This window comes from Empidonax traillii, unplaced genomic scaffold, assembly GCF_003031625.1.
Source record: "Empidonax traillii isolate 1590-97213 ecotype Southwest subspecies unplaced genomic scaffold, ASM303162v1 scaffold19:size3308961, whole genome shotgun sequence".
Taxonomy (NCBI): domain Eukaryota; kingdom Metazoa; phylum Chordata; class Aves; order Passeriformes; family Tyrannidae; genus Empidonax; species Empidonax traillii.
In genome coordinates, this window is record NW_020955212.1 from 1094078 (window position 1) to 1112184 (window position 18107).

Below are 18107 nucleotides of genomic sequence, written 5' to 3' on the forward strand. Positions count from 1 at the left end.
GTCACTAATTCCAAATTATGACTTGCTTTCAATAAAAGGTGTTTGAGTAATAACACCTTAACATGACTGTACTTGGGAAAGCGTAACAGTGACTCACCTGTTCAGCTGCCGACTGGCTGCAGCCAGAGCGGCTCCCCCACTGAACTCACATCCATATGGTGTTTGGAGGGACAGCTGGATTGCCCTTCTCTGGAGCAGTCTCTCTACAACTGTATTAGCCTGCTCCTTCCTTGAAGTAGAGGCTTTGGCTATTTATTTTTTTTTTTAAACTATAAATTGTAATTACTTGGAAGAAGTTGACTCAGTTTGGCCTATCTGCATGTAATATGAATGACATCAATTTCCGGAAGTCAAGAACCTTGTATTAGTGACAGTGTATCACTACAGTAGAGATTAAAAAAAAAAAAGATGACCCCTATTTTCCCATATGGTAAAAGAATTACATTGTATTTAGAGGGACAGAGAGGCAAAAGGAGGTTGTGTGGATTTCACAAGGCCCTCAGATGTGTCATGTCAGGTCTCCTCAGCATTTAATTTCAGCAGAACCTTGTGCAACATCTTCCCATTTCCTCCCTCTCGCTACTCCCTCTTGAGAAATACAGGGGGCAGGCCTGAAGGATCTGGTTTTGTCTCTCATGCCCTGAGCCTGGGAGAGGTTCGGCTCAGCATGGCTCCTCGGAAACCAGGAGCACTGAAGCAGGCCCAGCATTGCCCTCATCACGCCGGTGATGACAGAGGCCGTCACTGCTTTGTAGGGAGCAATGGGGGGCCGAGAGATCCCTCCTCTCTCAGGGCATCAGCCTTCCAGGCTGGCAGGTGAGTCACCAGGCCCTGCTCCCAGCTCCAGCCGGACACTGGCACTCACTCCTGCAGCTCTTGGGAAAGGCAGGGGAGAGTGTTCCTGAAGAAAGCATGTGGTAGTAGTAGGTAGGCATGGTTCCCACAGGCTTGCTTTATATGAATAAGGAAGTAACTCCCCCGTTTCTCTGAATGAGATTCAAGATCACTTCCCTCAGGTCCAGGTAGGCTAAAATACCCATAATTGCCTGACTGCTTACAGAGGAACCTTTCCAGTGTTTTCTGCTGTCCTCAGGTTCATGGGAGGTGAGCAGTAGAGATCTTGAGTCAGCAGATGCCTCTGGGCAACACAATTAGATCAAGGGCTCACAATGTACCCGATGAGAGGATTTTTGTATCACCAGCAAATGATTTATGACTGCCCTTCTTGGAAACAGCTTTCTTGGTTCTTAGCGTTGCTGCTAAGGAGATGTGTAAAATCCGAATCATAACAGATAGGTCGGGGCTACTCCCACATCATCTTCCCAAAGAGGATGCCTCTGGACTTATCCTTGGTTTCTCCCTAAAGCTTGAGACCAGAGATGAACTTATGCTATTGCTTAGATTCAGGCACTGGCAAAGTGTCCTGCATCCACATCTGTCGGCCTGCACTCCTGAAAGGCTCAGAGCCATGGCTGTCTCAGAGGTGTGAGGGACTGTGCCACGGACCCTGGGAACAGACATTCAGATTCCACCGTTTTTGAATGGTGGTTACTGGTAATTATCTTACTCTTCATAATATTTTTATCTGACAACTGATTTTGGTCAGTAAGGTTCGTTGCTCGCATTCTACAATTTTTACAGATGCACCTACAGCAGAAAGGACACAACACATTCAAAGGCACAGACAGAAACCTTTTTTCTCTCAAGTGAGAAATGAAAATAGATGCCATCATGAATGTAAAAAAAAAAAACAAAAAAAAAACCAAAAGACAAACCAAAACCAGGTATGAAACTACGAAACACAGCAACCCTTCCCCAGTAAAAGGCCAAAGGGCTGCATACAGAGGAATAAGGAGCTAAATTTCAGTTCAGTGACAAAGTATTACTTGGCAATATGAGGGAGCATTTCTAAGCAAGCTAAAGTGTGTGTTCTTGAGGACAGAAACACATTCTGTCATGACTGTGTAGCATCTGTGATGCTAAAACAAGAGTTCTCCCAGTATCTGGAATAAATTTTTATCCCTATAAAACAGAGTCCTATAGTTTTCACTCCCACAGTGGATGGTCATAATTCTTCCATACCTACTAGCTTTGGATGGAGAATCCACCTAAAGAACAGTATTCTCTCCACTGATAGATTAGGAAACTAAGAAGTGAAGGGATTTGCCCAAGGCCAGGGCCAACAGCTAACATTACTGATGTCACTGGATACTTAAACCTTAGTAGAGATTTTCCTGTTAGTGGTTTTCCTTGTAGGGTCCATTTCTTCTCCTGTTTTCTGTAGACTAAAAGTCAATTTTGCAGAAGTTGACTGACTTACTTCTTTTTCATGTGATTGCAGTTGAGACACGACACAATTCTCTTTTCAATCCATCTTAGAAATTATTCCAGACACCTGACACAGTTGCCATCAGCAAAACACACCAACTCTGTGCTCCTAAAGCAGCACCAATTAACAGACCAGCAGAATCCCTTCAAAAAGGCTATGACAAGCTCACAAGAATGTACTTCACCAGGAACTTGTGTATTTTTTCCTGAAGTGCTCACTCACACTGACTAGGCAGTTAAAACTTGAGCCAACGTGAGCAACTTCAGATTGTGGGCAAGAGACTGCAAAGCTGAGGAGCTTTCATGGACAACTCCTAAAAAAGCTTTGGTTTTGGGACCTCTGCAGCGCTACAGGAAGGGTGACACACTCCCCTTGGAGTTCCACAGGGCAGAGCTTGTTCAGCCACAACCCTGCCACGGCTTCAGAACAGGCTGTGAAACAGCAGCAGCCCAGCAGACACCCCTGAAATAGCAGCAGCGTGGGGGACTGAAGTCAGTGGGGGAAGCAAGAGCAGAGGCAGCACCCGTAGCATGGGTTTGCTCCTCTTCCCAAGGGAACGCTGTCGTTTCTTACTGGGTCAGACCTGCAGAACCTGAGAAACGCTAATTTTAAATTCCAGACAAAATACATTATTTTGGCTTAGTTATATTACTCTTTTGGGGGAGGGGGGGGCCTGTGGCAGAAATCTGGAATGTGCAAAGTAGGCAAATACCTTAATTATGGCAACAGCAGATTTCTCCAAACAAAACTGCAGCAAGTCTCACATACAGGTAAGTTATATCTACCAAAAATAAAGGTCACAGCAGCCGAAAGTAAACTGTCCCAAGGTCACAGGAGCAAACACTGTAGGTTTTGGTCCTATTACTGTCAGAAAACAATGAAACATTAGGAGAACTACCTTTCTGTGAAATGCAAGGAAAATAAATCAGATATTCACCACAGAAGCAAGGACTGGTATGTCAACTATGAAGTTTAATTGATCTGTTACCATCAGTTCATTTATTCAGAAGATCCATTCATACAATACTGCAGTTCAAGATCCAAGGAAGTGATACCAAAAGCCAATGTAAATTAAAAAATAAATACACTTAAATTACTGATCAGTAAACTGACTACTATTAAATGCTTTTTACCTAGCTTTTGGAAAGATTTTAGCTGGGGCTTAGAGAACCAGCACACAGGAGCATGTCTCTCTATGATATCTATATCTGTATATGATATTTAACTATTTCTCAGGTCATATAATGGAGTACATGGTTGTTCCCTATGCAATGTATAAAATACTTAAATTAATTTGCTATGGGAAACAGTGGCTAATAAGCAAGTCTCTGAAATAAAACAGCTATCGTAATAAAGGGACAAAAGGGGTAATAACCCCAAAGGGACAACATACTGTGAATTAAATAACAGTCTACTTTTTTTTCCTTTAGAAAGCTGCAGCTGAAAACTCTAGTTAGCTTCTGGATGCTTCCTCACAGGATCTGTTTTCAATCACTCAAAGCACAGTGAGTCTGGCGATTTCAACCAGACCTGGCATAAGTGGAGTGCTTTATTTGGTGTTGACTTTGCAAACAATTACATACGAGAAACAAAGAGAGTGAGAGAAAATACAATTTTTTTTTTACAGTGTCAGGCAAAGATTATTTACCAAGTTTCACATAAGCAGGTGCCACCTACTCAGTAGACGGTGGAGCGTGCACTGGGAGCCACACGCCATCATCACAAACACACGCCCGAGCAGCGCCCGCTCACATGTGACTGCTTTAGTCATCCTCGTTCCTCCGTGTTTACTCCTTCAGTGACTCAGCCGCCAGCTTCATTTGCTGCCAGAGAAGGGGAGAAACGAGAAGATGCACTGAGTGCAGCGGCAGCAAGATGAATTACACAAACCAGCAAAATCCGAAAGCAGGGAACTTCCAAATCCTACTGTGAACGATTAAACTACACCAAAGAAAAGAGATCGAGCTTTGGTACTTAGAAATGAAAAAACACAAGCCCGTTATGCATGACTTTTACAAAAGACACAGTTTTAACAGAGGCATTGCTTTCCCCACCAAAAGACTCAGAAAATGACAATGCAATTTGTATGTTAATTAATTCTTTTTCTGATTAATAATGCCTTACATAAAACTCATCTGGCCTTAAATACTTAAGCTTTTAAGGGATTTTAAAAGGTCAACAAACTACTGACATTATGCTGCCCCCATTTCCCATTGCACCAATCTGTTAACTCAGTATTTCTTTTTTTGTTGTTCCTTTGTTTTGTTGTGGTTTTGTTGTTGTTGTTGTTGGATTGAAAAAAAACCCATCCTGTCATATAAGAGGGAGGTTACAGACAGCTAGGGCAATATGTGTTATTTCCAATCCTGTTGTTAACTAATTTTGTTTTCATTATCATAGGATGTCACCAGAAAGTTCTCTATGTGAAACCAGGATAACAACCCCAGGTGTTGAAAATATCTGCTGAGAAAGAGAAACCAGGACTACACTGTGAAACTTCTTGTTAGAGAGGATGTTTCATAACACGGGGCTTGCAGAGGCAACAAGAACAGAGTTTAAACTGTGCCGAAGGCGTCTGTCTCACACCACCTGGGGTTGTCATCCAAGGGTCTTGCAATGTCTGGAAGGCCGGAACCACCCTGATATACTAAGAAATAGTCACAGTGACTGAAGTCCCCAAAGAAAAAGACTGAGAGACAACAGTAACAGGAGGGAGAAGAGACGGAGACCAGCCCAAAGGACACAGCGAGGAGCAGAGGCGAGGAGAGGCACAGCACTGCTGGAATTCAGGAGGACGGTGTCCAGCATCGCTGCCTCCTTCCAGGAAATCCAGCAGGCAGGGAAAGTAAAAGGCTGGACATAAAAAGATGTGTGTGATCACATGGAGAAACAGTTTATGCACCTTCCAGCTCCTAAGCAGCTGTGCAGTTTCTGTATCATCCCCCCAGTGGAGGATGGACTGTGTGTGCTACTGAGCTGAAGTTCTTTCTTTAACATTTTTATACAAATGGCTCAGAACATACAAGCTATTAGAAAGACAAATACCAACTAGCACTATAAAAAAATTGGAAAAGAGGAAACTGCAAATAAATTCCACTTCTACCGCACAACATGGGATAGAAAGACGTTGGGTGCATAAACACAGCACCTTCTACCTTTCTTTTGCTGCTTGTCTGTGCCTGAACCCATTCCAAAACATTACTCTGCACGATAAAACATACCTACAACAACTCTTCTTTACTATTTTTATCTGTATTTCCATGCCATCTAGAAGTGAAGTAAAATTAGTTTGTGATACAAATATTTATATGCCTCTCCATAGCAACAGTGCAGGCTAAAAAGCCATAGCTAAAGGCTGGAATACAGATTCCTCTTCTGCATCCTGATTCATTTATTTAAATAAATGTCTGAATAAAACTAAAGCATCTTTAATTAAAGTGACCTTTTCTTCCTACTGTAAAGACAGAAAAAAGATACAGAAGACAGCAATTCAATTCAGTTCCTGATTCATCAAATTCAAACCTAATTTTCTTATTTTAGAATGATTTTCTTAAATTCTGAGTGGTGTTGCAATTATATGGGGATTGATGAGGAACGCAGAAAACTGGAAAGGTATTTTTATTCTCTGATCTCTGCAGGGCTTGCCAAAGTCTGGAAAAAAACCAAGCACATGACTACTAATGATGACTAAATGGTAATCTGTCCAAAACTTTGTACAAGCAGGACTACTGTAACTTATTTTTGAAGGCCTCCTGATTTTAACTGAACTAACCTTATGCTAGGATTCTCTTATGCTGGCAATCTTATGCTATCATATTTAAAATATTTGATATGAACAAACAAATTTCCAGCTTCTTGAGTGGGCCAGTGAGTAGAAAAACCTCTTAAAATAGCTTCACATGCTAGCATGGCACCCACAGCCTGAGCAAAACCAGTCCAAATGCAGTCACACATATTTCAGGAAATGAATCATAAGCCACGTGAGAACCCCAAGAGCTGCATAAATAATTTCTTCTTTATAATTTCTAATGCCAAAACATATTTGGCAGTACCTGGACGCAGCAAGGCTCCCCTAAGAGCAATCGCTTTGGCAAGCAACATGTGGTGGCACCTTTAAACAGTAAATTTTTTTGCCAAGTTCAGGCTGAAGAGTTTTTAAATTTTCTTTTACTGTGAAAGAAAATGTTCTGTTCTAATAGGAAAATATTTCTCTAAGACAACATATAGAAAAGGGAGTTTATTTTTTTTCTCTGATCCTGAGAAAGGAAACTGATGAGGTACCTTTTAAGATCACCTTTCCCAACAGGTTCACTGATAAACTGAGGGACTGAGTTAACTACTCTTGCATCAGAAAGACATTTCTTTGTAAGCTTTAAGTAATATTTTAAAAATATAGAAAAAGAGGTATTAAAAACTTCTCGATCTACTTTTCAAACCTACTAGCTACATAATGACAAACAAAGCTCAGCTGAGGGCTGTTAAAAGCCTCTGACCAGAGGCACAGTTCAGATATGAGCTGGCTCAAGAAACCATTCTTCATTCATTATCAGCTGAGAGTTACCAGTGAAAGGTTTATCCTTACTGGTCTGTTTTATGCAGCACCCTTAGCAACAGTAGCCCATGCATGCAACACCTAAGTGAAGCATGTGTTTAAACTAACACTATAGAGTGTTGTTTACTCTAAAATATTACTGTAAGGAAATGCTCTAAATATTTATCTGCTGCCATTCAATAGATTTGCTATTTCCATTTTTCTTAAGTTTAAATTTCTTTGTAAAGCACACCTAATATAATTAGACAGCACTTCCAGGAGGAATAGCAAAAAACCTTCCATGTGGTTTACAAATAGTCTTTACCAATTACTTAGATTTCTCTAAATTTCAACGTTACATTTTCTGAAAGGACTTAAATAAAACATAACAGATACTTTCACACCACAAATAGAGTTGCACAGCAAGCATGGAAAATCAGGCTACTTCCTTTGCGGGCTCCCAACCAGAAACACCAACTTTAATGTACAGGCTGTGGTAACTCTCAAGTTAGAGCGTCTGTGGAAGCCTGAACATGTGATTTAGTGCTGCAAAAAATACCAAAATACAAAAATAAGTAGCTACAAAGATGAAATAACAGAAATACACAGCAGCACCACAGACCTTAACTACAGCCAAAGCGGAGGAGTTGCCGAGGTATTTCCCTCCGGCAGTGCTGGGGCTCGGTTCAAGCCACAGCCTCGCTGCAAATCCATTTACTCCCGCACGGCGCGAGGAGGACCATGGCCCTCTTTCATCTCCCAGCCCTGTGCACAGGGCATCAAAGCAGAGAGATGCTTTGCCCCTCGCTCTGCACAGCAGGGCTGCTCTGAGCAAGGACACTGCCCGTCCCAGCACGTGGCTCCACGCTGCCCCTGCGGCTGAGAGGCCTCTGCTGCCTCTCACAAACCCTATCTTGCAAATACATCTGTGACCTTCTTTCTGCACCAGAGGACGACAGAGATAACCCAGCATTTCTGCTGTACCAAGGCTGGTTCCACACATGCTCATAGCCTAATCAAACATTCTCACCTTTCCTTTATGGTTTCTGCGGGAAGCCAACATTTACCAGGCAGCTAACAGTGTTTGCCAGTTTAATGTTGATTTAGTGCCCTTGCTCAGCTCCGTGTCAAATGCTTAGAACGCTGTTGTTTTCCAGTTATGCTCAGATCTGGTAAGCCAGCCTCTGACTACTCTTAAATTTTACTGCTGTGTGTGTTAATGCCAACTGACACTTCAACCACAAACTGGGGAAAACAATTTTAAAAAAATAAAAAGCATATAAACATGAAAACCAATGAAACCAGGACCTAATGACTCACCAGTTTGGTCCTTCTCCATATGTTTACTCAACATACACATATGTTTGTTCACATGAAGAATGGACATGTAAATAGCCTATTTAAATACAAGGAGACATGAAGGCAGATGTTTTTAATCAGCAACTCCATCTTCTGGTTTTCCTGTACGCACCACACAGCACAGCTCATGAGCAGTTAGAAAGTGTAGTGTTACATGGTATCTTTCCCACTTTCTAAAATTAATTATAATATGAAAACATGACAGATATATATTAAATGAGTCTCTCCTAATGGTGTACAGTCACAACAAAGGCAGTTTCTTGGCTCTTGAGCTGTGTTGAGAAACTGCATCAACTTAATCTGTAAGTACCAGCCAGTTATAGAATAGGCAAATTAACACCCACTTCAGAACTCTGTAAGACTCTCTTATTCTGTGTTGAAGTTCAAAAATTTACTTAACTGAAATTTGTTCTCACTGATTATAATGCTGGAAAGTTGTGGTAACTTCATATCTAGAATTATAAACCTTCCCCCAAGGTTTCCATCTATGGCATTGAACACTCTCTGCAGGAAATGGCACTTCAGGACTGCAGGCTTGGGGTTACTTTTAAGCCTCATTTCTGACTCCGACCAGTTTTTCAGCAGCCTGTTAGTTGCCTTAGCTGGAGATGATAACTGATGCTTCTTTACAGTAGCAATAACCAGCCTCTGTACTAGTACACTCCTGTTTATAAATCCCAGGACCACACAGCCATCACACTGAATGCCTATTTTCACTGAAGTCACCCAGCACAAAGGTCAGTCTTCTTGAAAGCCATTGATTTCCAGAACACAGTTTCCCCCCCTACTTCAGTACTGTGATAAAAGACTTGCAGGAACAATTTCCCAACTTCCTTATTTACCAGAGACAGACCAATGGCCCTGTGATGCTGCAACCCAGTGGAAACAACTCTCTATAAAGCAAAGCCACACATGAGTACTAAACAGATTTCTGGTAAGGAAGTGAGAATAATTTTAAAGTGAAGATAACAAAGAAGCAAATGCCAAATCGTCACTCTCATGAGGACTCTGTAAGCAAGAACAGTAATTTAGCTTTTTGAGGACTGAAAAGTTACCAAGCACTGCACCTATTACTCTCCTTACTTTCAAGTTGCACCTGGAATATTGTATCTAGTTGTGGGCCCTCCAGTACAAGAAGGATACCGATCAACTCCACCAAGCCCAGCCATGGAACCCAAGATGGGCAGGGAGTTGATGCACATGCCTTGTGTGAAACAGCTGAGGCGCTTGCCAATATCTACAATCAGCAGATCAGCAAGAAGACTGAATCAAGGTGCACAGCAAGGGAGCAAGAAAGAAAGTGGCCATTAAAAAAAAAAAAATAGGAAAAAACCACACCAAACCCCACAACAGAAAACATTTCTGCAGCAGGGACCCAGGGAGGTTTTATAGTCTCTGTCCTCAGAGGTTTTCCAAGACCCAACAGGAAAAAGCCCCACACCACCCTGAGGTCTGAATTTGGTGCTGATCCTATTTTGAGCAGCAGGTTGGACCTTCTGAGGTCCCTCCCAGGCTGAGAGATTTCTATAGTTGTTTCTGCAGGATTTGTGACAGGAAGTTTACCTGGACTCACAGACCTGGAGCGGGAATCTGCTACAACAAACAAAAGGTAACAGCAAAGAGCAAGAAATAATTCTTTTCTTTCTTTTCTTGTATGCCTAATTCAAGACAGAATACAAAGGAGAAAGGGTAGTGCTAATGAAACAATAGCTTTGCAAAATTAGTAAGTGCAGAGTCAGGAAATTTGCAGAATCACATAATACGTTCCTTGGAGTATCATGCCTGATTAATAGCACTGTGAGGAACAGCAGACAAAGCAACTCCATTTGTAGTAGATATTTTTTTCCCCAAGACTTTTTTCTGATTTAGTTCATATTGTCTCTGATTTAAATTGCAAAGTATTAATTAATACTCATTACAATATTCTTACAGTATTAGTCACCCTTTGCTGAACCTTATTTTAGTTCAGTAGACAGTACAAAAGTGTAGAAATAATAGTAGAAGTCAATTAGATAGTAAAATAGTATTTTCTTCAGAAGTATAACTTATGTATTCTGTCCCTCAGAACATTTACGTTATTTTTATGTTTAGTTCATACTTTTTAAAATTAACTTTTTTCCACCATAACTGACCACAGAGTTGCCAAGTGCCAGACAAACACACAATGTTAAACAACATGTCTGAATGCCTAGTGAGGAGTGTGTGCTGGAATCGCCCTCTCAGGATGCCCAGTGGATGGTCTCCCTTTTCCCCTTTAGCTTATGCAATTACCTCCCACCCAATAAGCAGCGGTCAATAGATTTTTGGAGTCAGAAACTATTGACTGGATATGAAAGCAATGATGCAAAAACATCCAATGCGACATGACCTTGGTGACGTCTCAGAAGGGAGGGGAGGACTGTGCAGTCCCTCCAGATGTGTGCCCGTCACTCACACATTTCTGTAATTTTGTGACCTGGGTCACAGAGACATCACTACAGTTTAAAAGTGCAGTTGGTCCCTTGGTTAGCAGCACATCAACAATTTTTTAATGATTTCAGGGTAAGCTATGATACAATTTGTTTTCTCTGGGGCTTCGGAGAATGCTAATTACCAGTTTGTAATTATTACTTCCAATCATGAGAAAATGAGTAAAACAAACTATTCTGCCTCTCGGAAGCTTAACAAGCTTATTCACTAAGCAGGAAGCCCCTGAGCAGGCAGATATCCTTTGGAAGAGAAATATCCAGCACTCTGAGAGTTTAACTAGCCCTCTGGACATGAATCCCTAGTGTCTGGATATGGCTGACACTAGAGCTTAACTTGGTTTTTTATACCAACTCCAATCTCCTTCCCTGGACAAAATCCTGAGTAACACGTGCTGGACGCCCCTGCTTGAGCCGGGAGGCTGGACTCGATGACCTCCAGCAGTCCCTTTCAATCTGACCCATTTTGAGGTTCTGTGAGAGCAGTAACAGCCTGGCTAAGGACCAGATTGCTCAGTAGACACTAATTTTAACTCCTTAAGTTCACATCCTTTGCGCTCACTCTGCCTCAGGATACAGGAGGGACAGCTGAGAAACAGCAAAACCAGAGTCTGAAAAAACACCAGCAGCAGTGGTGAAGGACTCCAAGGTGGTCGGTGGCGCTGCAGTGGGACAGCCAACAGTCCCTCCCCACACTTCTGCACAGCCAAGTGCTTGGGTGATGTCAAAAATACACAGCTCACTACAGCTCTGGAGGATATAAGTTTCAGACTAGTAAGCAAAGCCATGTTAACTCTGTGCTTCCATTTTTCCCAGTTTAAGGCCAGAAGGGACCTGCTGGGTTACAGACAGAAGCCACCCTCAAGTGCACAAACCCACGTCACAGAGGTTTAGCCAGAGGAGACCACACAACATCTACTGCAGTGTTCCACATGCCAAAACCCACACAGTTTTTGCCAACGCGCTCTTAACAAATCCTGATGTGCAAAAGGCAAGAGACTCGTTTAAACCAGTTAATGCCACAGAAAGAACAGAGAATATGAACGTGTCTCCCTGCAATCCGTGCAACAGCAGGGAACAGACTGTGTGAAAAGCACAGTGTCTCTGGACACAGATGTGGCCACCACTGGAACTCAGGCACACAAAGCACTAATGCCCTGCCCACCCTCTGCTCTGCCACAAAGGCATGCCCAGCCTCAGACCAAACCCAGCTGGTCTCAGTTATAACCTGTGCTCACATTTCTCTCTGAATTTGTTACATTTTTTTCAAAGAAACATGCAATAAGAAGAAAAGGTTACCCTTCTATGCAGAGAATTCATTAGGTAATCTACATTGGACTCCAGATATGAAACTAAAAACCAAACTTCAGATATTATTTTTGGAAATTTCTATTTGTGACATAAATCTGACATAAAAAAGCAGACAAAATGCAGGGTGCATGGCTGTCCTCCGTCCTGCTACCACACACCAGTCACAATGCTGCAAGTACAAAATTTCCACCTCTTTTGTGACAGTCAAGAAACTTCAGCCTGACAAATACGTCAGAGAAATCAAACAACTGAACAGTGTAAGTAGAATATAATAAAATACATCCAAAGTACAAACCTCATGTTGAGAAATGAGACTTCCACACTAAGTACTGTGCAGACACACAGGAAAAGCAACCACTGTTGTGAAGGACTTCTTGCTTAGCGGGAATTTGCCTCTCTGTTTATCTGCTCTATGAGCACAGAAAGAATTTAATTCTAAAGTTACTCTTACCACAGTATTAAAAAAAAAAAACATTTTAATGCTGTAATGTATGAAAAACTATTCAACATTTAGATTACTTGGTGAAGAAGAACTATTTTCAACTCTAAAAGTTTAACAGGTAAGGAATCCAAAAGCAGCAATGAAGGGACCTGCCTGGCCACCTTATTTGTTGTCCTCCCCTGCAGGGGCTCTCCTGCTCCAAGCACTTGTCTTTAAGAGTATAATTTCAAGTAATATTTTCATTCTTGTTTCTCTCTTTGAAGACAAGATTTCTTCTACTTTCTTTGAGGGCTCTGCTATTGCCTATTCACAGCCTAGTGAAAAACAATCAACACAGAGCTGGTAACCAATTGCTAGTTACAGTAAATGTTCTGAAGAAATCAATTGTACTGATTTTAAAGTATGCCAAAGACCTCTTCGCAAATACTTCCAAAACAGTAATGACAGAATTCCTTCTTCCACCAAAGACACCCGGGACAAGGCAAATTCCCCTCCTGCCAAGTTTTCCGCTCCTTGGGAAGACTATGCCCTCATGGAAAGAGACAAATTGTTTTCCCTTAGTTAAACGCTGGGCCAAGCATGTGTATTAACTGGTTACAGGTTACTGATTTGCTTTTAAATATGTATTTAGGTTGATATCTGCCTGATCAGATTACGTCATGTACCTATTCAGGTAAAGTCAGTTACTCAAATTACTTACGATGGATGGATTCATGGTTTGATCTGGCCCAGGAAGTTCTTGAACTAAGCACAGGCAGAAGATGTGGAAATATGTATTATCCCTGCTTTTCACTCTATCCTAGACACCTGTGCATTGCCACTTTGGAAGCTTCAGTACCCCTATGCAGATACACACAGGTACCAGAGGACACATACAGCTTATTAAACTTGTCATTTTCATTGAAGAGGCACAACTGAACATGAAGCATTACTCTCAGTGTACTACAAAAGACTGTCTAATAAGCAGGTAGAATAAACTTTAAATTAGCTTGCACAGGTATTTTGAAAATGAGTAAAAGGTTGGCTTGGTAGTTTATAACTGCATTTCTTCAAAATGAGTAAAGTTATAACAGTGACATAGTCCTAAATTACAGGTATGGCAGTATTTACAAATTACTCTGCCAAGCCTGTCGCAATTTTAAACAACCTAGCAAAGGGTAAAGGTCTGGTTTCCTTGAAGGCAATGGCAAAGTTCTCACTTAGTGAAACCAGACTTCCTTCCATTTATACACTTCCTACCTTACCGAGCAAACAAAAGGCTTTTTCCCTTTTTCCAACAGGTAAATGGGAGGAAACCTTCCTTGCTGCAGGTTATCCACCACCTTTGTTTCAAAGTGCTGTACTACTCAACTGGCAAGGCTTCTCTCCTCCTCTCGGCTTTTCCACTAGAAAAACAAAGTACTCCTGTGTGTTACACGGATGTGTTGCTGCGCCCATCGGCGCTGCCATGCCCGGGGGCTCCTCCTCTGCAGCCCCTTTTTCAGAACTACCTGCACCGCTATCAGAGACCCTAATGGAACTGTGTGGGTTTCTGCCTCTAACACCATCAGCAATTTCGTTGTAAAGCTTTGTGAAATTAATTTGCAAAAAAAGAGCAAATTAAAGCTGTATAGGAGCTACTATTTTCAGGCTGAAGAGATATGATATTTTAAGCAGCTTTGTAATATGAAGATAAAACAGTGAATCCGCAGATATGCTGAGTATTTTAGCATGTATTCTGTTTCTGAGATCTGCTTTAGTGCCTTTGAACACCTTATGGTATATAAACTGAGGAACTGCAGAAAAAGATTTTGAGATGATGAGGTTTAGATTGGAAAAAATGTAGGAATGATTTCTGACTAAATAATTTTATTATTTTCATGCCTTGCCAGCCCTATAAACCCAGTTTCTCTCTGTTAATTTAAATTTTGTGCAGGACAATATATAAGGGCATAGTACTTGTATTATAAAAAATAAATATATATTTGCAAGTATTGATTTTAATAACATTGCAATTTTTAGGTTCAGAACTTCATGTTGAAACTGTTACCTTCTAAACAAAACTTGAATAATTGCAGAAAGGGGCATGCATACTGCAATTACTCTTTTACTTCTTCAACACGAACCCTCTGTCTTTGCAGCCTTTCCATGTACAAGAGTAAGTAAATTTTCATATGCTTTGGTAACACTCCTTATTTTTTCTGCTTTTTAATTTCCTTAAAGTATTTTTGTTTTATTAAAGCATTTTATTCGCTTTCCTGATCTATTCCTTGCTGATTCCCTTCCCTTTGTTCTACCGTCCTAGTTGCACCCTCTCCCCTAGATTTTTACTTCCAATTTCTTCAAACCGAGAAATCACTCCCTTCTGTCTCTAAATTCACAGGTGGGGGCGAGGGTCAAACTTGCTGCCAGAAAAACTGCCAAGAGGACTGGCCCTGGAAGCTGGCAGCTTCCTGTTGGGAAGAGAGCTGCACTTCTCTTTCCACTCCCATCATTCCGCTCTGCTTTACAGGAGCGGTGGGAAGGGAAGGAAGGACAAAGTACCACTAGCACAGCCCCACTTTGGGGCACTGCTGAGAGGGGCTGGATAGAGCCTGGCAACAAACTGAAGCCTAGAAATGAACGTTTGGAACAGATATATGCAGCCCGAGTCCAGCTGCTGTTCAAGACTGACCTCCTTCTTTTGCTTCAGTGGAAATTAGAGCTAATGGTGCCAGCTTTGGCATGCACTGAGGGATTAACTATTGTGATTCATGTTCAATTGCCACACTAATTCTATCAGACCTCAAGGCTTGGCCTTGAAATATTTGTTATATGTTGCAAAGTGCTTTTACTGGATTCCCTGAGTTACCAGTACCATCACGTTCCTATTTCTCAATTTTAATCTATCACAACAAACTCATTATCTAGTGTGCAACCACAAACATCCAAAATAATTTCTCTTCAACACATTAGCTGTAGCACATCAAAACTGTCCGACTGCTATAGAAACACTGTACAATATTACCATTTGTGAGAAAACATATGTTGTCTTGCAAATTTTATAGTAAGACCTTTATAAAATAGGTTGTTACATCTGTCAAACCAACCCTATTTTAACAAACATGCCAGTAAGTGCTGTGAAAGGACTCTAAATAAACGCTGAAGACATCATATGATTTTGCATCAGTAAAGTGAGTCAATATTATCCAGTGAGTCACCTAGCTAATTCACTGCAAATTTATGTGATGGTATAAGATGGAAGGTGAACACACATTCCCAGAGAACCTTCAGGGCAAATCAAACGTGCAAGCTGGGACAGGACAAATAATTGCAAAATATTAACAAGCTGCAGAAATCCATTTTCTGCACTTTGCGCTTGGTAATATGTCAGTGCTCACATGCTCCTGCTTCCTTCTTGGCACTGGAAATAATCGGAAAGCAAAGAGTGAAAATTGCATATACCATTGTAGGACCAACAGAACTGCAAAAGCCATGGCCGTCAGTTACATCATTTTCTAAAATAATAAGAATTCACAACCATAGCAAAACATTTCTTCAATAAATTAAAGCAAGTATCTCTTACATACTAAAAAGAGAGCGTATCATTTTCCCTGTTAATAGGAAATAATGGTAATTATTAGTGGTGTAAGGAAATACAGCAAGGGAAAAGAGTAAGAGGCTGTAGTTTACAATAAAGCAGTGTAAGAATTCACCTACAAAGGAGCTGAATAGCATCCACACACACAGATGCTCATTCTCTTTCTCCCTCTGTGTACCTGTATACTCCATCCATCCATCCATCCATCCATCCATCCATCCATCCATCCATCCATCCATCCATCTATCTATCTATCTATCTATCTATCTATCTATCTATCTATCTATCTATCTATCTATCTATCTATCTATCATAAAGAAAATGCATTCATAAAGAAGACTTTAACAATGCTTGTGTTTAAAGGGACATTATCAACAATATTAATGGCAGCATGTTTTGGGGTTTTGGTTTCCAAGTGCTGTTTTTTCGGTTTTGTTACCTTGAAAATTCTCCTCCTGATGCCCTTCTCATTTGCAACCTGTGAAATTCAGGAATTGGCCAATATTGCTACCAGAATGTTACAGGGAATTCACACTTCAGTTTGGCAAAGGAGTTTTTCAGCAGATAGTATATCCTAAAGACTAATTACCATCGAGCATTTATTTAAAATATATATGTTACTCTATATTACTCAGTATGAACCTCATACAAATAACCTTCAAATAATTATATTTGAATTTTGCAATCTTATTAACTTTTGATCAAAGAAACGTATTTCATTGAAACTGCCATCTGCTGAACTCGCTTCTTGATTTTGTTTCATCTTTCTGTGACATGGGAATAATCACCAATACTACTGGGGAAAATATATAAATAACACCTTAAATAAGTTTCCTCTCTTATGAAATCTGCAGGGGTTTGACTAAAAAGAAGAAAAGAGGTCTTTGTCCTGTGTTAGTGAATTACTCAATCTCTCTTCTTGATTTCTGCTGATCAGGGAAAAAATAAAAGAGAAAATACAACTCAGAATTACTAAGATCTCTAGAGATGCTTATGCAACAAAGTGGAAGCTACACAGTGGCATTAAAAATAATCTTGGTTTTGAAGCAGATATGAAAATTCTTCCTATTGATAAGATTAATACTAATTGATCCAGCAAGTAAGCAACTGCTCCCATTAACAGCTGCTCCAAAGTTTTAACTCTTAACTACGCTTTCATACACTTCTCAGGATTGACCACTCCTAGAGAAGTAACTGGATGAACTAATTATTGTTTTGGTCTGATAATTTCAATATCACTGCCTTAAAAACAAGTAAGAAAAGCTCTGTGTGTGTCTCACCTACAGAAGACAGGCGTCTTTCTGCCTCATGTGAATCAGTTTAGCCACTTCAGAGTTTCTTAACCTGAAAGACCAACTCAATTCTGGGTTTACTCAACAGTACTTCCATCAACCCAAACCCATCTCTCTTCAATTTCATTAAAGTTTTACCTCACTCCCTATTGGTTACCAAATGTTAGCTAAAATGGGGTAAGAACAGATCCTTCTATCTCCCCAAAGCAGAACAAGCCTTTTTCAAAAGACGGACTGAATAACTTGATAGCGTCTATCAAGGCAGAAATAGAAGGACCAAGAATCACAAGAACCTTCTCTATTTAGTAAATTTGGTACTCCTTTTTATATATGAGTACTCTTACCATTTGAAAAAATCTAATAGCTCAAGAAGATGCTGGTAACAAACCCCCCCCCCCCCCTTGAGGGGAACAGACCTCCTTAGTTCTTCAATTTATTATTTCAGATTATTCAAACAAATATCCAGTAATCCCTGCTTTATTTTGAGCAGTTCCACTCTTCCAACAGCATGTGAAATTGTCCTTAAACATCTAAGGCTGTGTTGCTGCCCAAGCTTGTTCAAATCTTCCCTAGGTAACCAAAACCAGCACACAGGCAGAGCTGCACAGAGCTTTTGGACCAAGCAGATGGTGACCTGTACCTGTAGCACAGACATCCAAAAAGACCTCTGGGTCAGGAACTTAGCACTTGAGGATTTTAAGAGAGAGCTGAAGCAACAGAAGTCTTAATGTGTCTAAGCCCTCTAAGTGCTACAACTGTAGAAACATTGCAGTATAAATAGTTACCTAACACGCAGTTCTTTTCTCTCAGTGTCTGACC

The 18107-nt window shown here is 40.8% G+C and overlaps 1 protein-coding gene across 1 annotated transcript in view; it reads right to left on the reverse strand.

The window, feature by feature from the left end:
• Window positions 1-3278: 3278 nt before the first annotated feature.
• ANO10 (anoctamin 10) overlaps window positions 3279-18107 on the reverse strand; it is a 123116-nt gene continuing 108287 nt past the window's right edge. Inside the window, exon 13 of the mRNA XM_027897559.1 lies at window positions 3279-4152. Coding sequence (XP_027753360.1) covers window positions 4117-4152 — 36 coding nt within the window. The 3' untranslated portion in view covers window positions 3279-4116. The remainder of the gene's footprint in view (window positions 4153-18107) is intronic.